The following is an 18,274-nucleotide window of genomic DNA, read 5'->3' on the forward strand; positions in this document are numbered from 1 at the left end:
ACTTTATGACTTCATTAATCTATACTCTATGATAAATGTCATTTTGAACTCGCTAGCCAGATCCACAACAAAAGTATTCATTAATTCAATTAATTATATATAATCATATTTATAAACAGTTTGTAATAATTTTTCAATTTCAATTCTTTCGATATCAATGGCAAACCACTATGAAGTGCCTAATTGGTAGGTCCTCCTTTTTATTTAACTAGACAAAAAGGTTATAAAGCTTGTTATTTCTTATTTTAAGGGCTGGTATTCCACCTACCGGGTTACATTTAGATGTTTTGAAAGGCGAAAAACTAATACAAAAGCTAATGATAGATGAGAAAAAATGCTATCTCTTCGGAAGGAATGCCCAAATGAATGATTTTGCTATAGATCATGCTTCGTGTTCCAGAGTGCACGCTGCACTTGTGTGGCACAAACATTTGAATAGAGCTTTTCTTGTAGATATAGGAAGCAGTAAGTAACAAAGCACTTTCATTGATCAAATATCTTTCCTCAGAATTTCCATCTTTCAGCTCATGGAACATTTATTGGAACAATGAGATTAGAAGCAAATAAACCAACTCAGTTGCCTATAGATTCTAATTTCCATTTTGGGGCTTCTACAAGAAATTATATTATAAGAGAAAGACCACAGACTGGTATAAGGCCAATAATTGATGAGATAGAGAAAGCTGGTGAAGAAACAGAGGGAGGTCTATTAGGCTTACCAGAAACTGAAACTGAATTAGACGTAAGTTGCAAGTAATAAAATTTTATTCAAATCAATTGAAAATATTAATTTCCAATCCACAGAATTTAACAGAATTCAATACTGCCCATAACAGGAGAATATCAATGCTTGGTATATCTGATGACAATGATAAAAGAACATCGAATAGAAAACGTAAGCGACATTTTGTAACATTCAATGAGGACGAAGAGATAATAAATCCAGAAGATGTGGATCCTTCAATTGGCAGGTTTAGAAACCTGGTACAAACCACTGTAGTGCCAATGTACAAAAGGCAAAAAATATCAGAAAATCTTGGAATAAATACCTCGGAATACAAGCAATTAAAACCAATAAGTCATACATCAGTAGATCTATACAACGATTTGCCTCCAGAATCTCATTCTTCCAGTATGAACATTTATAGTTCTTTAAGTACAAAGTTAGGAATGGTTTTACCAAATCCTGCACCTGAAGTTGACATGGGACAACCTAATCCAGCACCCTTTGTGCCTCAACAAGTGCAAATTACAGATCCTTCAGAACCGAAAAAAAAGAAATATGCAAAAGAAGCATGGCCTGGAAAGAAACCAACACAAACCTTACTTGTTTAAATTTAAGAATACTAATGTTAAGTTCAAAATATTTAACATTTTTTGTAAATTTGTCAATTCAACTTGTATATATACAGAAATTAGTTAAGAAGTGATAAATGTGTTCTTATTCACATAAGATAATAAAGAGTGTGTTATTATTGAAAAGAAATGTGTGCGAATTTTCTTTTTTTGTAAATATGACTGAAGAAAGTGTTAATATTATTATAAGATTAAAAGACTCTCATGGTATATTTTTGGTATCTACATAGTTTCGTGTCGAGTTATTTCTTGAAGTATTTTTTATGTTTTTAATTATAAAATTCATGGTTCTTGATTGTTTATTCAATTCAAAAAACTCTATTAAGACCTGTTCATTTGTGGTGCATAATTGGAAAACATAAATGATTATTGAGAAAAATATACTAACCTACATATAAATTAAAATAAAATTAAATAATGCAATGAACTACGTATATGGAGATTTTAGTTATGATGAAAATGAACTGGCAACATTATAAGATATGGATATGAAGAAAACCGGTGATAATATTTAATCGAATCATTAAGAGCAAATACAGCCAAAAATTCACCGATCTACCAGGCAGCAATGGAATATAACAACTTACCAGAAGAAGTAAAGAAGAAAAATTCATTAAAATTGTTTAATACATCACTTAAAAATTATAAAATGACACATTCATCATAGGGGTTTTTTACTTTTGCTATGTACTGATTTTTACAAATGAACATATTCATTCTATGCGAACATCAATGTTATTTGTAGAATTAATGTATTAAATAAATAAATTAAAGTAGGGACAAAGTTATTTTCTCTAGATACATTTTAACAAGAAAATACCAGAGATTGATAATTCATTTTATTTCCAATGACGAAATTCTTATTGTTGCTAAATTGCCATAACTGTCCTAATATTTGAGAGTCATCTGTGTTGAGTTTGTTTACATTACTTCATTTTCTCAGTCCATCCAAATTTGTATCGTGATTTTACTATGGATAAAAATATCTAAAAAAGAATATGTTTGAAGTTTGCATTGCAAATGGAATTGCATGTGTTGAAGCTCTGAAAATGTTTTGAATAAGATTGATAGAGAGAGTCGCTGAAATGTCTATCTGACGAAATAATAATTAACATTATAGTTTAGGCATGAAAATCGCTCAAAGGTCATTGTAGTCATGTTACGAGTCAATTTTGACTTCACATTTAGAAAACGCAATGTAACTGATTATAAGACATAGTTGGAACAAAAAAAAGCACATCAAAATGACTACTTTCAAATCCATTGAAAAAACCGGATTTGTAGAAAAAACGGAAAGAAATTCAAAGTTACCTATATGCCGAAATTATTATCAAAATCAAGGACGTGTGACGGAAACAAATATTTGTCATAATTAGTGCTATCTCTTTCTGAACGCTTCAAGATTCTTCATGGAAAGTTTAAATTGACTCGAAAATTTCAGAGCAACACTTCATTCATGAACATTCAACATTGTCTTCGGGTACACCTCAAGTCTTGAATTAAGATAGTGCACAAATCTCCGCTAAATCCTCTCAACAAGATTTATGTGACAGGACAGCCAAACAGTCGATTCCTATTCCAAGCTAGGAAATCTATAGTACCCGATATTTGTAGAGACCTCTTTGGGGTTCCACATAATAAAATCAAGCACCTTTATTAGGTAATCTGTATATTTCCTAAGAAACTGGGAATATTGATCATATAAAATAAAGTATCAAGTTTGATATGTTTTCTGTCTCGACTTAACACAAGTTATTTTTTTTTTTAGTTTTGAATTGATTATGAGGTATTCTGGACAGAAAACTGATTGTACTATCCATTTGGAGAACACATATGATGTGATAATTGGTTATTTCTAGAAGTTATGTCGATTTTTCAACTTTTCCCAAGATCACTACAAAAAGAAGAACAATATCTTTGATAATCAAATCCGAATAAATATATTCATTATAACAGGATATAAGGATAACTTAAACAAAAGTTCTTTGTAAATAATATTTTATTTAGCTATAAATTGGATTGAAACATATCGAAATGAACCAAAATAGGCCCTCCTATCATCAGAAGACGACAAACTCATTACATTTTCATCAGATATTCAACTGTCAACGTTCATTATATCTTTCAACATTTATAAAACTTTCATATTACAGTTTTCAGATGACTGCAACTAATTATTTGTACAAAATTTTCGTGTTTATTGCAATGTGAAAAAGAGTATTTAAAATAGATACTTTCAGTATACATCTTTTTTTTCATTTTACATATTCAAATACAATTGCATTGATCAAGATTAACTTACATATTATTTGTATATTTCATTAGATTAAAATACTGATTATGAAATTGCGGATAAATAAAAAACCTAACTGAAAAATCCTTATCACTTGAATTAAATGCATTATTTAAAATTGATTCAATTTGAAAAAAAAAAACACCAATAAAAAATTGGTAATATTGCCACAATTTCCTGAAAAGTTTACTAGGATACTCATCATACAAAACATAATTCCCTACACTATCATGACGTCTTGATTAACCAATGTACAGTTAGTTTTGAAATATTAAAAAAAAACTTATGCTCCATTTTGAATGACTTCTGGCGCTGCGATCTGGATTGCGTCGAAACTTAGATCTTCAACATTTTTTTTATCAGCTACATTGGATTTCTCGTCTGAAATACTTTTTCGGGAATTCTTCCTGCTTCTTGGTTTTTTACGTATAATCAGTATTTCTGAGGAACATTTTGGAATGAAAGTGGTCCATTCATTGGATTTGAGGTCCAAGTATTCAATGGTGTTCAGGAAGTTCTTACCTAGAATTGAAAATGAATATTGATATATGATGCAGTATCAAGAATGGTAATATGTATTTATTTAGTTGTTTATTCTTTTTTTGGTATTTTTTTCTTTCACCGATTGAAAACAATTGTTTGGAAGACCCCAATTATTGTCTGATATTGGTAATTCTTAATTTTTTTCATGCTTATAGTGCTTCTTTATCATTTTTGAAAAAACTAATTTCTTCCTAATTACTGAAAAGTTATATTTATTTAAAAGTAATGTTTCTGCTACATCAGTTTCAATGGATACATATTCCACCAAGTATTTATATTGTATATACATGAGGGATCAGACAATGCAATTATAAGAGATACACTTAGATTCAATGTGTTTATCTTGATAAAAATATCAACATTTCTCATTTTAGATTTTTAACTTTTGTAAAATTTATTTTAACTATTTATTATTATTATCTTATTTTTATTTATTATTTCCTCGACGCCTTGACACCATAAATAATACACCAAGCCATCATTTTTTTGTTCTCAAATAATATCCAAAATACATTCAAACAGATTAAATGCAAAGGAAACACTCACCAGAAAATCCACCCACTGCATATAATCGATCTCCTACAACTGCTACTTCTACATTAGCTCTTGGTGTAGTCATGGTAGGACCAACAACCCATGTCTGAGTTTCTTCATCATATACCTCTGTGCTATTGAGGGAATGAGTGCCATCTGAACCTCCAACGACATATATCTTGTTGTTGAAAACAGCAACTCCACAACCTCTACGCGCAGTGATGATGGGTTTGAAGAATGACCAGACATTCTCATCCCGTCTGTAGACTTCTACAGAGTTTAGGCAGTTCCAAGCATCGCAACCACCGATAGCAAACACTTGATTGTTATAAGCTGTCACTGCAGCTTGGTATCTACCTGTAAATAGATCAAATAACAATTAAATTTTTTTTTCACAAAATTTCTGTATTTCTAATGTCATTAAAATATAATTTTTTTTCATTGCCTCATTCTATCTATTATCAACTTACCTGTATGTAAAGGAGCAATAGATCCCCATGTGGAGGTTTCCGGATTGAACACATCACATTGTTTGATACCGACTTGACCATTCCATCCTCCAATAAAGTAAATTAAATTGTTCAGGGTGCATACGCCTGAATTACTTCTGGCTAAAGGCAAAGGGGGCATCACCACCCATTTACCAATAGATAGGTCCAGCATTTCAACAGACGCAAGCTCGGTAGTTCCGTTACTACCTCCTAAGGCATACACCTTATCATTTAACACTGCAATCTTAAATCTTCCTCTACTTTCTCTCATCGTTGGAAGCTGTTTCCAGATATTGGTCTCTGGGATATATTGTTCAACTGTACGTAAGCATTCTGTTCTGTCATAGCCACCTGAAATTGATAATTTCGTTCAGCATAAACAATCTAGATGGAGTATATATAACATTTTGAAAGTGAATTAACAAGTGCTAACAATTTTGTAGACATCCCAATTAACACAAAAAACTGATCAACATTACGACAGTGTTTTGAACGATTGATTATATCTTGAAAGCTATTAGAAATAAATCCATAAATCAACAGAATCACTGGATTAATCTTGAGAATGTGAAATTGAGAGCTCTATGAGAATATTACAAGATTTAATTTTACTCCATAGTATGCTCTTTGAGATTAGGATGTTTTTTATCGATTTAATTCGAACTGGAAAATATGAAATCATTATGAATTTTGCTTTGTACTCACCACAAACAAATAAGGTGTTATTGACATTACCGCATCCAAAAGCGCATCTTTGAGAAGACATATTTGCCACACCACAATAAAAATCTGGTTTTTCTTCGCTGCCTGGCCGACTTGATATTGGTGTGGTAACTGGAGATGGGGTAGAGGGTACATTCAGTCTGAAAAAAAATTATATTTATGAGTAGGAATTCTGCATTCTTCACCAGGATCTAGACATGAATACTTCTGCTCTGATAAGATATTTATGACAGATTGGAATCACAGAAATTTTCCCATCCAACCACTCCTGGAGCAACCTAATAGAAGACTCAAGAACTCTGGTCACTTGACCTCAGATGAGGATAAAGAGGTCTCTTCATTGGAAAAGACCTTACCACACCAAATGTGGTGTATTGAAGCCCTTTGCCAACTAATTATCTTACAGAAAACAATTTATTTTGATTTCTGAAAAAACTAAAATCCTCACCTTAACATTAAGGATATGGTGGTGAGTCTTCCTCCAATTGTAACTAAACCTAGATAACTATGATCTCCAACTTGATCTGCGGCAATAAGATTCCAATCTGGTTCAAATTCATTTTCTTCTTCGATACCAATTTCTCTTTTACAGATCAACACTCTGGGCTTGGACGGTTGACTTAAGATTTTACGTTTGTTCTTAGAATTCGGTTGAGGGTCTTTGAGGGATTTCTTTCTATAATCTTGTACAATTTCAGTATTGCTGATATCGCCTGAAAAATTGAAAATAAATTCTCCAGTACTTGCTTAATTTTTCTGAGAAGAATGTATGCTATTTTAACTTGTAATTATTAAAAAAAATTACCAGCTGGCATTATGGAACAGTCTTGCAAAGAATTGTCTATTGCAATATACAACATGAATGGTTTTTCAAGAAGTGAAGCCATGTTGAGAGATTCTTCAGTAATTTGCTTCTGAATCCAGGTTAAAATCAATCTGAATAGCGAATTGGGGTTCACCATCGACATTTCCTCCTTTGACTGACTCAATATTTCAATTTGTATGCAATGAAGGTTGAGAATATTGTTCAGTTTACTAACTTGAGTGAACTGAAAATGAAACATTTTGTATTCCTGTGAACTGTTGAAATGGTTTGATACTTACTTCTTTTGCTATGAAAGCATCAATATGCTGCATGAATTCCTTATTTCTTGCTATTCCAGGTAGTGATCTTATCTCTATACAGTTGTCAACATTCAAGTGTTTGATGAGATGCTGAGCACAAATTTTTGACACCCTCTCCATTTTGAGCTGGTTAGCTGCCAGAAATACCGACTTGACCTAAAAACGAAAGTACTGAGGTTTGCAAATAATAACGAACAAAATAAAGGAAAATTTAAGTCTTTAATTAATTCTTATCAATTTTAAATGGATTTTCGAGGTTCCAGACAGGTGAGAGGATGCGGATTGATATTTTATGAAGGAAAGTTGAGAATCTTTCTGGTAAAGATAAAGGATTATTTTTCAGTACAAAAATTGTAATTCCAATTAATGAATTGCATAACGAAATTATTTGAATTATGAAGACCCTTATTCTTCTGATGTTTGATTTAAAAAGTTTTGAACTCCTTTACAGTGGTGGAATATATTGAGATAAAAACTAAAATTACCTGTTTGTAATGTACTTCCAGTTTTGCAGTGTAGGCATAATCAACCAAAATTTCCAATGCATTTTTGTCAAAACCTCCATTAAGTTTGTATGTTATGCAATTCTCTGACCTCTTCAATTCGTGGTTGGTGAACAGTTCAAATAAGTAAGGAGATGCACTAGCCAGAACTGCTTTGTGAGCATGTACCTCAACATTTTCAACCTAAACGAACAAACAGATTTTTGTAACATTTTGACATATCTCACTTCGAAAATTGTATGGTGAGTTGCCACTACAGGAAAATAAAGGACGGAATGTAAATAATAAATAAAAACGTTTTACCATCACCTACTAATTTGAGGACTGTTCTGTAAAACAGAAAAAATTAAAACGTTCTTTCGAAAAGAACGATATTTAACTAGAGATCGGTACAATTTTTACCTAAATTTAGCAATCTGTAAAGAATAATCAATCGTTACATGTCTACGAATAAGATATTACTGTTGAAATTTTTCTTTTCAAGCGTTCCCAAATTTTCTGATAGATTACTTGACGTGTTTCGATCCACATGAAAACTACAGAGCTATTTTTAATTGGGTTTCCTATTACAAAACAGAATTGAAGCCAATAACTAAAAATGTTGATTGGAAATATCAAACAATATTTTTTTAGGGTTTTGAGTTTGATTACTTTGATTAGTTTCGAAAATTTCTGAAACGATCATAATTAATACATAAATTCAATGATCGTTCACATCTTATTCATAAACGTCAGATCACTAATTTGAACACAACTACTGCTACTTCCTTAAAGTAAGTACCAAAAATCTACTCACTACCGATCTTTTAAATTCAAAATTGATGAGAGGAGCCCAGTAGTGTAACTGACCGTAAACATACGCATAATAATCAGAATAACAGGCAACCTTCAAAAATTTATGAAAAATTCTAGATAAAAAACAGATCTACTGAACGAAAGGTTTGAACAATACTGATTGTGGTGGACTGTCATCTGTTAAAACGAATGTCCTACAGTCAGGTGCACGTACATGAAGAATAACGTCACAGAATTGCCGGTTTTTCCGCATCATGTTCAACGACTGGAGGGTGTTTGCCTTGTGGATATCGTCCACATATTCGAGGTGTGGCTCAGGGTACGTTTCGGGGTCCCTCATTTCCTCCGATCCGTTGTGGCTCACGTTGTGCCCTGAAAGAAAAGAGAAAAAGATTAGAATCGAAGGATTTCTGGAAAACATCAAAATTGGAATGAAAGTTGTAAATTTTTCTGAGAATTTTATTCGCTCGGTTGGACGGAAAAGGAAAGCCTTTTTTAATTTTCGAAAATATTTTGTTGTGTAAACCTTCTCATGACAGTAATGAACACAATAAAAAAAGAATTATCCAATTTGGCGCAGTCGTTCGAACGTAATGCCCTTACATAATATCCATAGATCCTCTTTTATATATATACATATAGATATATTATAGTGACTCTTTGCTTGCCGGAGAGATGATGTTGTGATCTTCGCATCTCTTGGAAAAGTGGAACCGCTTGGGATATAAACCCAACCGTTTTACGGAGAATTCACCAAGCTCCGCTTTGGAGATGGAATGTGTATATGGCAGGGATCCCTGAGTGTCATCCTGATGATTTCATCAGTGTTCCAGGGATGAAACATTGCATCATCTGAAAGAGGCTAATAACGCCTCGCCGAAATATAATGAAAAAAATTTCAAAGAAAAACAATCTTGTATATTTACGCAAATAAATTCGCCGGTTTTTATTCTCACCTTTTGTATTCTTCGCACTACCTCAAGAAGGAGTTCTTACGTTTGTAATCCTAGATTTTCTAGGTTATAGGTTTTTTTATGAAATGGAGAACAAAAAATGACCCCCACCAGACAAATAGTTTCCAATCAGGGATGGTAAAATTAAAAAACACTCCCACAATAGTTACATTAGAATATGTCGGATGAAAGATTTTTATTAAAAGATAATAGAATAAAAATCAAGAAAATGACAAGGAGTACGCCCACGAATGTTTGAAATGAATACATCTTCAAAAAGATTAGAATCACAACTATATGGAAACTTGAAATCTAGCAAAATCGCAGACCGTTTTAAAATATCATGTTGAAAAATTTGAGAACGGATTCGTCATCATCGAGTCGAATTTTTCTCTTTAAGATCCTCCCCACTCAAAATTCGAAAATTGCAGACATTGTGACTCAATTATGGAGCGATCTGTATGGAGAATGATTGCTTAAAAAAGACATGTTTTGCATGACCCTCTCATTTTCCAGACTTGTATCCGGTTGAATGGAAGTGAGATATAGGAAATCAGTTGGGTAACCATTCAATAATCTTGTTGATATGCTTTAACGTGCCAAATCCAATTTTTAATGATCAAAATTAAAAGCGACAGCATCATTATGCTCCCAACGAGATGAGACAAACAATTTCACGTAATGTAAACTAGACAATGTTGTTCCAAATGTCAACTAATCTGCGAACGTGATGTCCATAAATCAATCCATCACGTGTTAAATGAAATTACCGACCAAGCACACTGAAAAGCGAGCCACGTGATGGATTTCCATTTCTACACGTTGGCAAGCATGCACGTAAACCTTGGCATCGGATTACGCCTTTGTGTATGCAGGGATGCATCCTGCTAAGTAGGGTTTATCGAAAAGTCGATAATTATGTGCGTAGTGGAAAATTTCCAGATGGATTTTCTCGGATGTTCTTATCGTGTCGTATTTCAATTATAAACAGTGCAACTGTTCGATGATTCAATAGGAATCGAATTGTAATCCGATCATCAATTTTGCTATGAAGGTTAAAAGAAAATCGGAGATATCCTAATGGTTGAAAAACCAAAAATTTCCTGTGCTGAACAAATATTTCCTTTTGAAAGAAAAAAATACAGTTGAAGCAAAATATTGGCTTGATGAAGAGTTTCCGGGGTATGTACCAGGAAAATCAACCATCATTGGTTGGTATGCTAAGTTTAAACGTGGTAAAATGAGCACCGAACACGACGAACGCAGTGGACGCCCAAAAGAGACTGTCACCGACGAAAAAATCAATAGTTTCCAAAATAATTTTCAATGATCGTTAAGTGAAATTGATCGAGGTAGCAGACATTGTGAAGATATCATCTGAACTTGTCCATCATATCATTCACGAATATTTGTACATGAGAAAGCTGTATGCAAAATATGTGCCGCGAGTTATATATCTCGTTCTAAGACCATAGCAACAAAATAAGCAGACTAAGGAAGAGAAGACATGTGTAACCTGACCGCTTCGTGGAAGATGGCCCGTTTCGTGGAAGATGGCTAAGTCCGCAATTCTTACCAGCGACACGGACGCTTTATCTTATCTTAGTCTGTAATAAACATCTAATACGAACACTTGTATTTGATTTCAATAAAATTCTATCGTAGAATTCACTGGTAATTTCAATTGTAATATTAAAGTTTTTAAAAACAATCTTGCTGGACCAAAAAACATAAGTGGCGCAGTCGACGGAGTTTTCGCGAGTTTTCATTGTGAAGGACTTTTGAGTTTCAACTCATTAAGCGAAAAAACGAACCCATCAAAAAGACTTGGTGCAACCGTGAAGTTCCATCGAGGATACAATCACGCAGCGAGGCATGAAGATTTTGATGTTCAACTGGATCCTGTAAGTGAATTGAATATTACCATTGTTTATGTCAGACTCCTCTGATTCCAATCCTATTGATTCAATTTCCGAAAACAATTCTATTGAGTTAGAGACAATTCTTGATTTAATTAACACATTTGATAATTTAAACATTACTGACGAAAGTAATACTGTAAATATGGCAGTAACGCCCAATTTTGACACAAAGAATCTTTGTATCGTACCGGAATTTGACGGTAACCCAAATAAACTACACAGATTCGTAAAAGCTTCTGAATCGCTTTTACTTCACTATTTTGATGTTAATAACCCTAATAACTTTCAAAATACCTTACTGATTAATGGAATTTTGAATAAACTTCAAGGCAAAGCCGAAGAAGTAGTAGCTATTCACGGCGCAACTAATAGTTGGGAAGAAATAAAAAATTCTCTTATTCTAAATTTTGGCGATCAACGAGATGAAAACTGTTTGAATCAAGATTTAGTTAACTTGAGACAAAGACCCGGAGAATCTCCCCAAAAGTTTCATGAAAAAGTTTTAACCCTTCTTAACACCATTTGCAACTACATTGACCTTAAATGCGAAGAAACAGAACGTAAAGCCAAGAGAGAATTTTTCACCAAACAAGCTCTCAAAACATTTTTAGCTGGATTAAGAGATCCACTAGGACCAATGATACGCGCTATGAGACCTAATAGTTTAGCTCAGGCACTTCAATTCATCATTGAAGAAGATAATATAAAACATTATCAAAGTCCAAATAATTTTCAAAATTTGAGAAAACCGAATCCACAAAATTTTTCGACACATCAGCAATTTTATCGATCACAAAATAGACCAATTCTGACCCAACAACAATACATTCATCCCCAAAACAGCCAAGCAAATTCACAAAATAATTCTAGCTTCAAATACCAGCAATTTCCTAGTGCCCCCATAAATCTCCAGAGGAATCCAAATTTCGTTCCGCAACGATTCCCAACCAACTCCCAAGTATTCAAACGATCCCAAAATTATCAACAGAATAAACCTACACCAATGAGCATTAGCAGTTCCCTTAATAGTAAGCAGCGAACTCAAAGAAATTTCCAAAATACATCCTTCCAAAATACCTCTCAAAAACCAGATTTTATTAGCGAAGAACTTTTCAATACTGAACATTACGATAACGGACAAGAAAACATAGAATTCGACGAAAACATTGAAATTGACAACCCCGAAGAAGATTTCCCAAATTATGATTTCCCCGAAAATTTTCAGACGGACGCTTTCTCGGAACAAGAGACTTAATTGAAACATATATATCATCGGATAGAAGAGAACTACCGTATATTCAGATAAAAAACCCTCCTTTGAAACTACTAATAGACACTGGATCAACAAAATCTTTCATTAACCCAAAAATCGCTCATGAAAATTATCCAAATCAAATTTTACTAGAACCATTCACAGTTTCTACAGTTTTTCAATCAGAAACACATCAACATTGTGCCGACATCCCAATCTTTCCAGAATTCAAACAAAATGTCAACCTTAAATTTTACCTTTTCAAATTTCATAATATTTTTGACGGACTCATAGGATTAGATAACCTAAAGTTATTGAACGCTCAAATCGACTTAATAAACTCCAAATTAATTACCCCTGTAACTACTATTCCCATTAAATATCAACCAAGCCAAGTAAACCAAATTTTCAAATTAAGAATTAATCCTCATACCCAAATTATTGCGAATGTACCCGTAAAACAAAACAACGGCGATGTTCTTGTACCACATCAGATTATTCAAAAATGCGAAATACCGGCAACACTTTCGAAAGCCCAAAACGGTTTTGCAAAAATTCAAATCTCTAACAAAACAGACGAAGATATCATTATGAATTTAACACAACCAATTAACTCATTACCGTTTAAAGAAAGCAACTACGAATTTTATCACTTAGACTCACAAAAAACCGGCAGTACTAAATTCAACGCAGAAAAATTAATCAGAACCTCGCACATGAACGAAGAAGAAAAATCCCATATCCTAAAATTATGCAATAAATATTCCGATATTTTCCACATCGAAGGCCAACGTCTCACCTTCACAAATCAGATCAAACATTCAATAAAAACAAAAGACGAAATTCCTATTTATACTAGATCCTATAGGTATCCATTTGTACACAAAGACGAAGTAAGGCGACAAATTAATTCCATGCTAGAACAAGGCATAATTAGGCCAAGTAATTCACCCTGGTCTTCTCCAATTTGGATCGTACCCAAAAAGAACGACTCATCCCTAAAGAAAAAATTTAGAATCGTGGTAGACTTTCGGAAACTAAACGAAAAAAGTATTGATGACAAATATCCTCTTCCAAACATCACCGATGTTCTCGATAAACTCGGAAAATGCAACTATTTTTCAACCATCGATTTAGCCAGTGGTTATCACCAAATTGAAATGAACCCTGATGACATTCCTAAAACCGCATTTAGCGTCGAGAACGGTCATTACGAATATCTCAGAATGCCCTTCGGATTGAAAAGTGCCAGTGCAACCTTTCAACGAGTAATGGATAATATGCTTAGGGGATTACAAAACGAAATATGTCTTGTATATCTCGATGACATAATCGTCTATTCAACATCACTCCAAGAGCATATCGTCAATCTTGAAAAAGTTTTTCAGAGACTCCGCGAAACTAATTTCAAAATTCAACTCGACAAGTCAGAATTTTTAAGAAAAGAAGTAGCTTACTTAGGTCATATCGTCACCCCTGACGGCGTCAAACCTAATCCAGATAAAATCAAAGCTATCAAAAAATACCCAATCCCTAGAACACCTAAAGAAATAAAAGGCTTCTTGGGACTTCTCGGATACTATCGAAAATTTATCAAGGACTTTGCTAAAATTACTAAACCCCTTACTCAATGTCTAAAAAAAGGTTCAAAAATTGAACACACACCCCAATTTATAGAATGTTTCGAATACTGCAAAAATCTCCTTACAAACGACCCCATTCTTCAATATCCCGACTTCGAAAAAGAATTTCTTCTTACAACCGATGCAAGTAATGTTGCCATAGGAGCCGTACTTTCACAAGGCCCCATTGGATCCGATAGACCAGTTGCATACGCATCGAGAACACTAAACGATAGCGAACGAAACTATAGCACAATAGAGAGGGAGCTTTTAGCCATAGTCTGGGCAACTAAATATTTCCGCCCCTATTTATTCGGTAGAAAATTTAAAATATTATCCGATCATCGTCCACTTCAGTGGGTAATGTCACTGAAGGAACCAAACAGCAAACTCTTAAGATGGAGATTAAAACTATCAGAATTCCAATTCGAAATTCTATACAAGAAAGGCAGCTCAAACAGTAATGCTGACGCACTTTCTCGAGTCGAACTACACAATAAAGAACTTTTTGAATATATACAAAAATTTAATGAATCATTCTCAAAATCGAACGATAATGATAAAGACAACGACAATTTTTCTATGTTAGCGAACGTAAGCGAAACACCGAATGTTAACGAAATACCGGAACCCGAAGCAGGTCCATCGGTATCTCGACCTCTCGAAGGGGAGGATGCGACGGCAAGCCCATCTCACCCATCAGACAATCCTCCAGATTCCGACGATGACGATACAGTTCATTCAAGTTCTGAAGAACCAATACAAGGAATCCCAATAACAGAAAAAGCACTTAACATTTTCAAACATCAAATTATCCTAGATTTCGTTTACCACTCACCAGCAAAAACAAAAATAGAAAATCTCTTTTCAACAAAGCGTAGAATTTATTGTCAACTCTCCGTGAACAACTTAGAAAGTGAAACCATAAAATTATTCAAAAATTACATAAAACCAAACACAATATATGCGATAAATTTCAAAAATGATGAGTATGTCCCAAAAATTTGCGAATTCTTGAGAAATACGTTCAAAAACTCTGCATTCAAATTGATCAAATGTAATACCGTTTTAAAAGATGTAGAAGATAAAGAAAGACAACAAGAACTCATTAAATTTCTCCATGAAACAAAAACCAATCATAGAGGAATATTAGAAACAGAAAACCGTATAAAACAAACATATTATTGGCCAGGAATCAAAACCGACGTAAGTAACTACATAAATTTTTGCGACATTTGCCAAGTCAATAAATACGACAGAAACCCTCCAAAACAAAAATTAATGCTAACACCGACCCCAATCAAACCTTTTGAAATAATCCACATCGATACTTTCCAGACACAAGGACAAAAATTCCTTACTTTGATAGATACATTTTCCAAATACGCACAAGCATATCCATTAATTTCCCTATCAGGTATTGAAGTTGTCCGATCTCTATTGACTTTTATGACCCATCACGGAGCACCGACTACCATTGTAATGGATAACGGAAGCGAATTGAAAAATTCGGTTGTTCAAGAATTTTTAAAACTCCATCAAATTCATCCCCATTACATTACTGTGAACAATAGTCAATCAAACGGATCAATCGAAAGACTTCATTCAACTTTAATAGAACTACTTCGTATCATAAAAGAAAAAGACAAAAATTCAACCAACATTCTAAACCAAATGCCTTACGCTATATTAAGTTACAACAACTCTATTCATTCCGCGACAAAGCAGAAACCAATAGACGTAATCAACGGACACTTAAACACAAAAGACCCCCTTAATATTGATATCAACGAAAAATTCATAAACAACTACATCGAAAATCATCGTGATAAAACACTCGAAATATACAAAAACCTAAATGAAAATTTGGCCAAGAAAAAACAAGCTACAATCGAGAAACACAACGAAAAACGACACGAACCATTGACATACAAACCCGGAACTACAATTTATCGCAAAATTACATCTAACAATCGAAATAAACTAACACCAAAGTTCTCAAAAGATCAAGTAATCCAAAACAGAAAAATTAAAATCACGACCCATCGAAAAACCCTCCACAAACAGAACTTAAGAAGACCAAAGACTAAACAAAATGAATCTTTACAGGACGAGCCTAATCGCAATAGCGACGACAGCAGATCAGAAGATAACAATAACTAACCTCAAAGACAACCCAGGAATTCTTCCAATTGACCTAGGCAACGCCAAAGTAAAATTGAAATCCCACAATTTCATCCACTATTACAATCTCCTACCCATACACACTGAGTTGAATATGATAAGAAGTCATTTCGACAAAATTACTGAAACAATTCTAAATAATAAAAAGAACCCATATTATTTCGAATTGCAAAATTTCGACAGAGCTTTGAGTTACCAATTAAACATGGCAGAACAAAAATTAAACATAATTTTTCCGAAAACAAGAGTCAGACGTGGTCTCATTAACGGTTTAGGCACAGTAATTAAAGGCATTTCAGGCAATTTAGATGCAAATGATGCAGTTCACTACGACCAAATTCTTGACGATTTAAAAAATAACCAACAGGAGATTGTCACTAAATTAAATACCGAAATTTCAATAACCACCGAAATAATCAAAAATTTCAATAATACAGTTTCATTCTTAAAACAAAATCAGGAAGAAATTAAATCTGCACTTTCTCAGACAGTATTCCAATTAAAAGAACTAAATTTCAACTTCTTTAACTACCTCCAAGCAAGAAACGTCTTAGATCAAATAAATGTATGTTTAAATATAATATTGCAATTACTTAATGATATCGAAAACGCTATAAACTTTGCAAAGCAAAGAATACTTCACCATAGCATAATAAAACCATCAGAGCTACACACGATTACGAAATTCGTTCTAAAACATAATAAACCAGAAAACCTCCTTTTCGTTGAGGAAGCAGAGATTCACAAATATTATAATGTTATAGACGTAGATGCATATATTTCTGGCAACAGAATTGTTTTCATCCTATATTTTCCAATAATATATCCCACAAAATTTTCACATTACCACCTTTATTCGATACCAACAAAAAAAAATACAACCATAATTCCTGCCAACTCATATCTGACAATGAACGAGAAGTATTTTCAATACACTCCAACACCATGCATAGATTTGCACCCAGGATACTATTGTACCCAAAACAAACTCACCGATGGTACGAAACATTCAGATTGCACATTCCAATTACTGCAACTCCAAGATACCTACAAGGATTGTCAACACATCCCTATATCATTATCAGAAAGTTTCATCGAACAAGTAGACAACTCGAAATACATTGTAGTAGCACCAAAAGAAATGAAAATTCTAACAACCTGTGAAAGAACCGATTTTGCTACTCTGAAAGGTACCTTCTTAGTAGACATTCCCTCCGGATGCCTATTCGAAACTGAAAACAATCGATACAGAAATGATAAACATATGATTAAGAATCAACCAATGTTCCTGCCACAAATAATTTCAGAATTGAAGAACTCTACACCCCAATACACAAGGATACATCTACACAAAATTCGCTTAGACAAAGTACATGAACTTCAAAAACAACAGGAGCAGATAAAACCCCTAATACCAAAATTTCAAGAAACAAAATCAACAAAATATTGGATCATTATCATCTATTTACTAATTATCCCATTATGTTTCTATTTTATTGTGAAAAAATTGATAAGACTAAATTTGTGCAATCGAAGGGCTACCAATAGATCCACCCCAGCTGAAGACACCAACAGCCCAAGGACATTCATCATCCCGTAGACGACACTCTGAGGATGGAGGAGTTATATATCTCGTTCTAAGACCATAGCAACAAAATAAGCAGACTAAGGAAGAGAAGACATGTGTAACCTGACCGCTTCGTGGAAGATGGCCCGTTTCGTGGAAGATGGCTAAGTCCGCAATTCTTACCAGCGACACGGACGCTTTATCTTATCTTAGTCTGTAATAAACATCTAATACGAACACTTGTATTTGATTTCAATAAAATTCTATCGTAGAATTCACTGGTAATTTCAATTGTAATATTAAAGTTTTTAAAAACAATCTTGCTGGACCAAAAAACATAAGTCGCGCGAGCTCACAATCGATCAAAAGCAACAACGTGTTAATGATTCTGAGCAGTGTTTGCAGCTGTTT

The 18,274-nt window shown here is 33.5% G+C and overlaps 2 protein-coding genes across 6 annotated transcripts in view; one reads left to right on the forward strand and one right to left on the reverse strand.

The window, feature by feature from the left end:
* Positions 1-22: 22 nt before the first annotated feature.
* On the forward strand, positions 23-1,646 carry LOC123689032 (nuclear inhibitor of protein phosphatase 1). The gene is made up of 4 exons (XM_045627823.1): positions 23-186; positions 251-465; positions 525-742; positions 805-1,646. The coding sequence occupies exons 1-4, from the start codon at positions 158-160 to the stop codon at positions 1,333-1,335; spliced, it is 993 nt and encodes a 330-aa protein (XP_045483779.1). The 5' UTR covers positions 23-157; the 3' UTR covers positions 1,336-1,646.
* Positions 1,647-3,337: 1,691 nt separating this feature from the next.
* Positions 3,338-18,274, reverse strand: part of LOC123675887 (influenza virus NS1A-binding protein homolog A-like) — a 49,600-nt gene continuing 34,663 nt past the window's right edge. For 4 of the 5 annotated variants that reach the window (XM_045611470.1, XM_045611455.1, XM_045611463.1 and 1 more), the window contains 9 exons: positions 8,578-8,735; positions 7,551-7,751; positions 7,045-7,221; positions 6,746-6,989; positions 6,389-6,653; positions 5,923-6,080; positions 5,197-5,568; positions 4,739-5,083; positions 3,338-4,171 (listed from right to left, as the gene is read on the reverse strand). In XM_045611470.1, the coding sequence (XP_045467426.1) occupies positions 3,933-4,171; positions 4,739-5,083; positions 5,197-5,568; positions 5,923-6,080; positions 6,389-6,653; positions 6,746-6,989; positions 7,045-7,221; positions 7,551-7,751; positions 8,578-8,735 (2,159 nt within the window). In that variant the 3' untranslated portion in view covers positions 3,338-3,932. The other variant, XM_045611478.1, reaches the window with a different exon arrangement.

The sequence above is a fragment of the Harmonia axyridis genome, chromosome 1 (genome assembly GCF_914767665.1).
Source record: "Harmonia axyridis chromosome 1, icHarAxyr1.1, whole genome shotgun sequence".
Lineage (NCBI taxonomy): Eukaryota > Metazoa > Arthropoda > Insecta > Coleoptera > Coccinellidae > Harmonia > Harmonia axyridis.

Excerpts from the sequence above, each read along its gene's own strand:
- LOC123689032 (XM_045627823.1), top strand. The coding sequence starts at position 158 with ATGGCAAACCACTATGAAGTGCCTAATTG. Across the intron at positions 187-250 it reads CACTATGAAGTGCCTAATTG|GGCTGGTATTCCACCTACCG; the intron begins GTAGGTCCTCCT and ends TCTTATTTTAAG. Across the intron at positions 743-804 it reads AAACTGAAACTGAATTAGAC|AATTTAACAGAATTCAATAC; the intron begins GTAAGTTGCAAG and ends TCCAATCCACAG.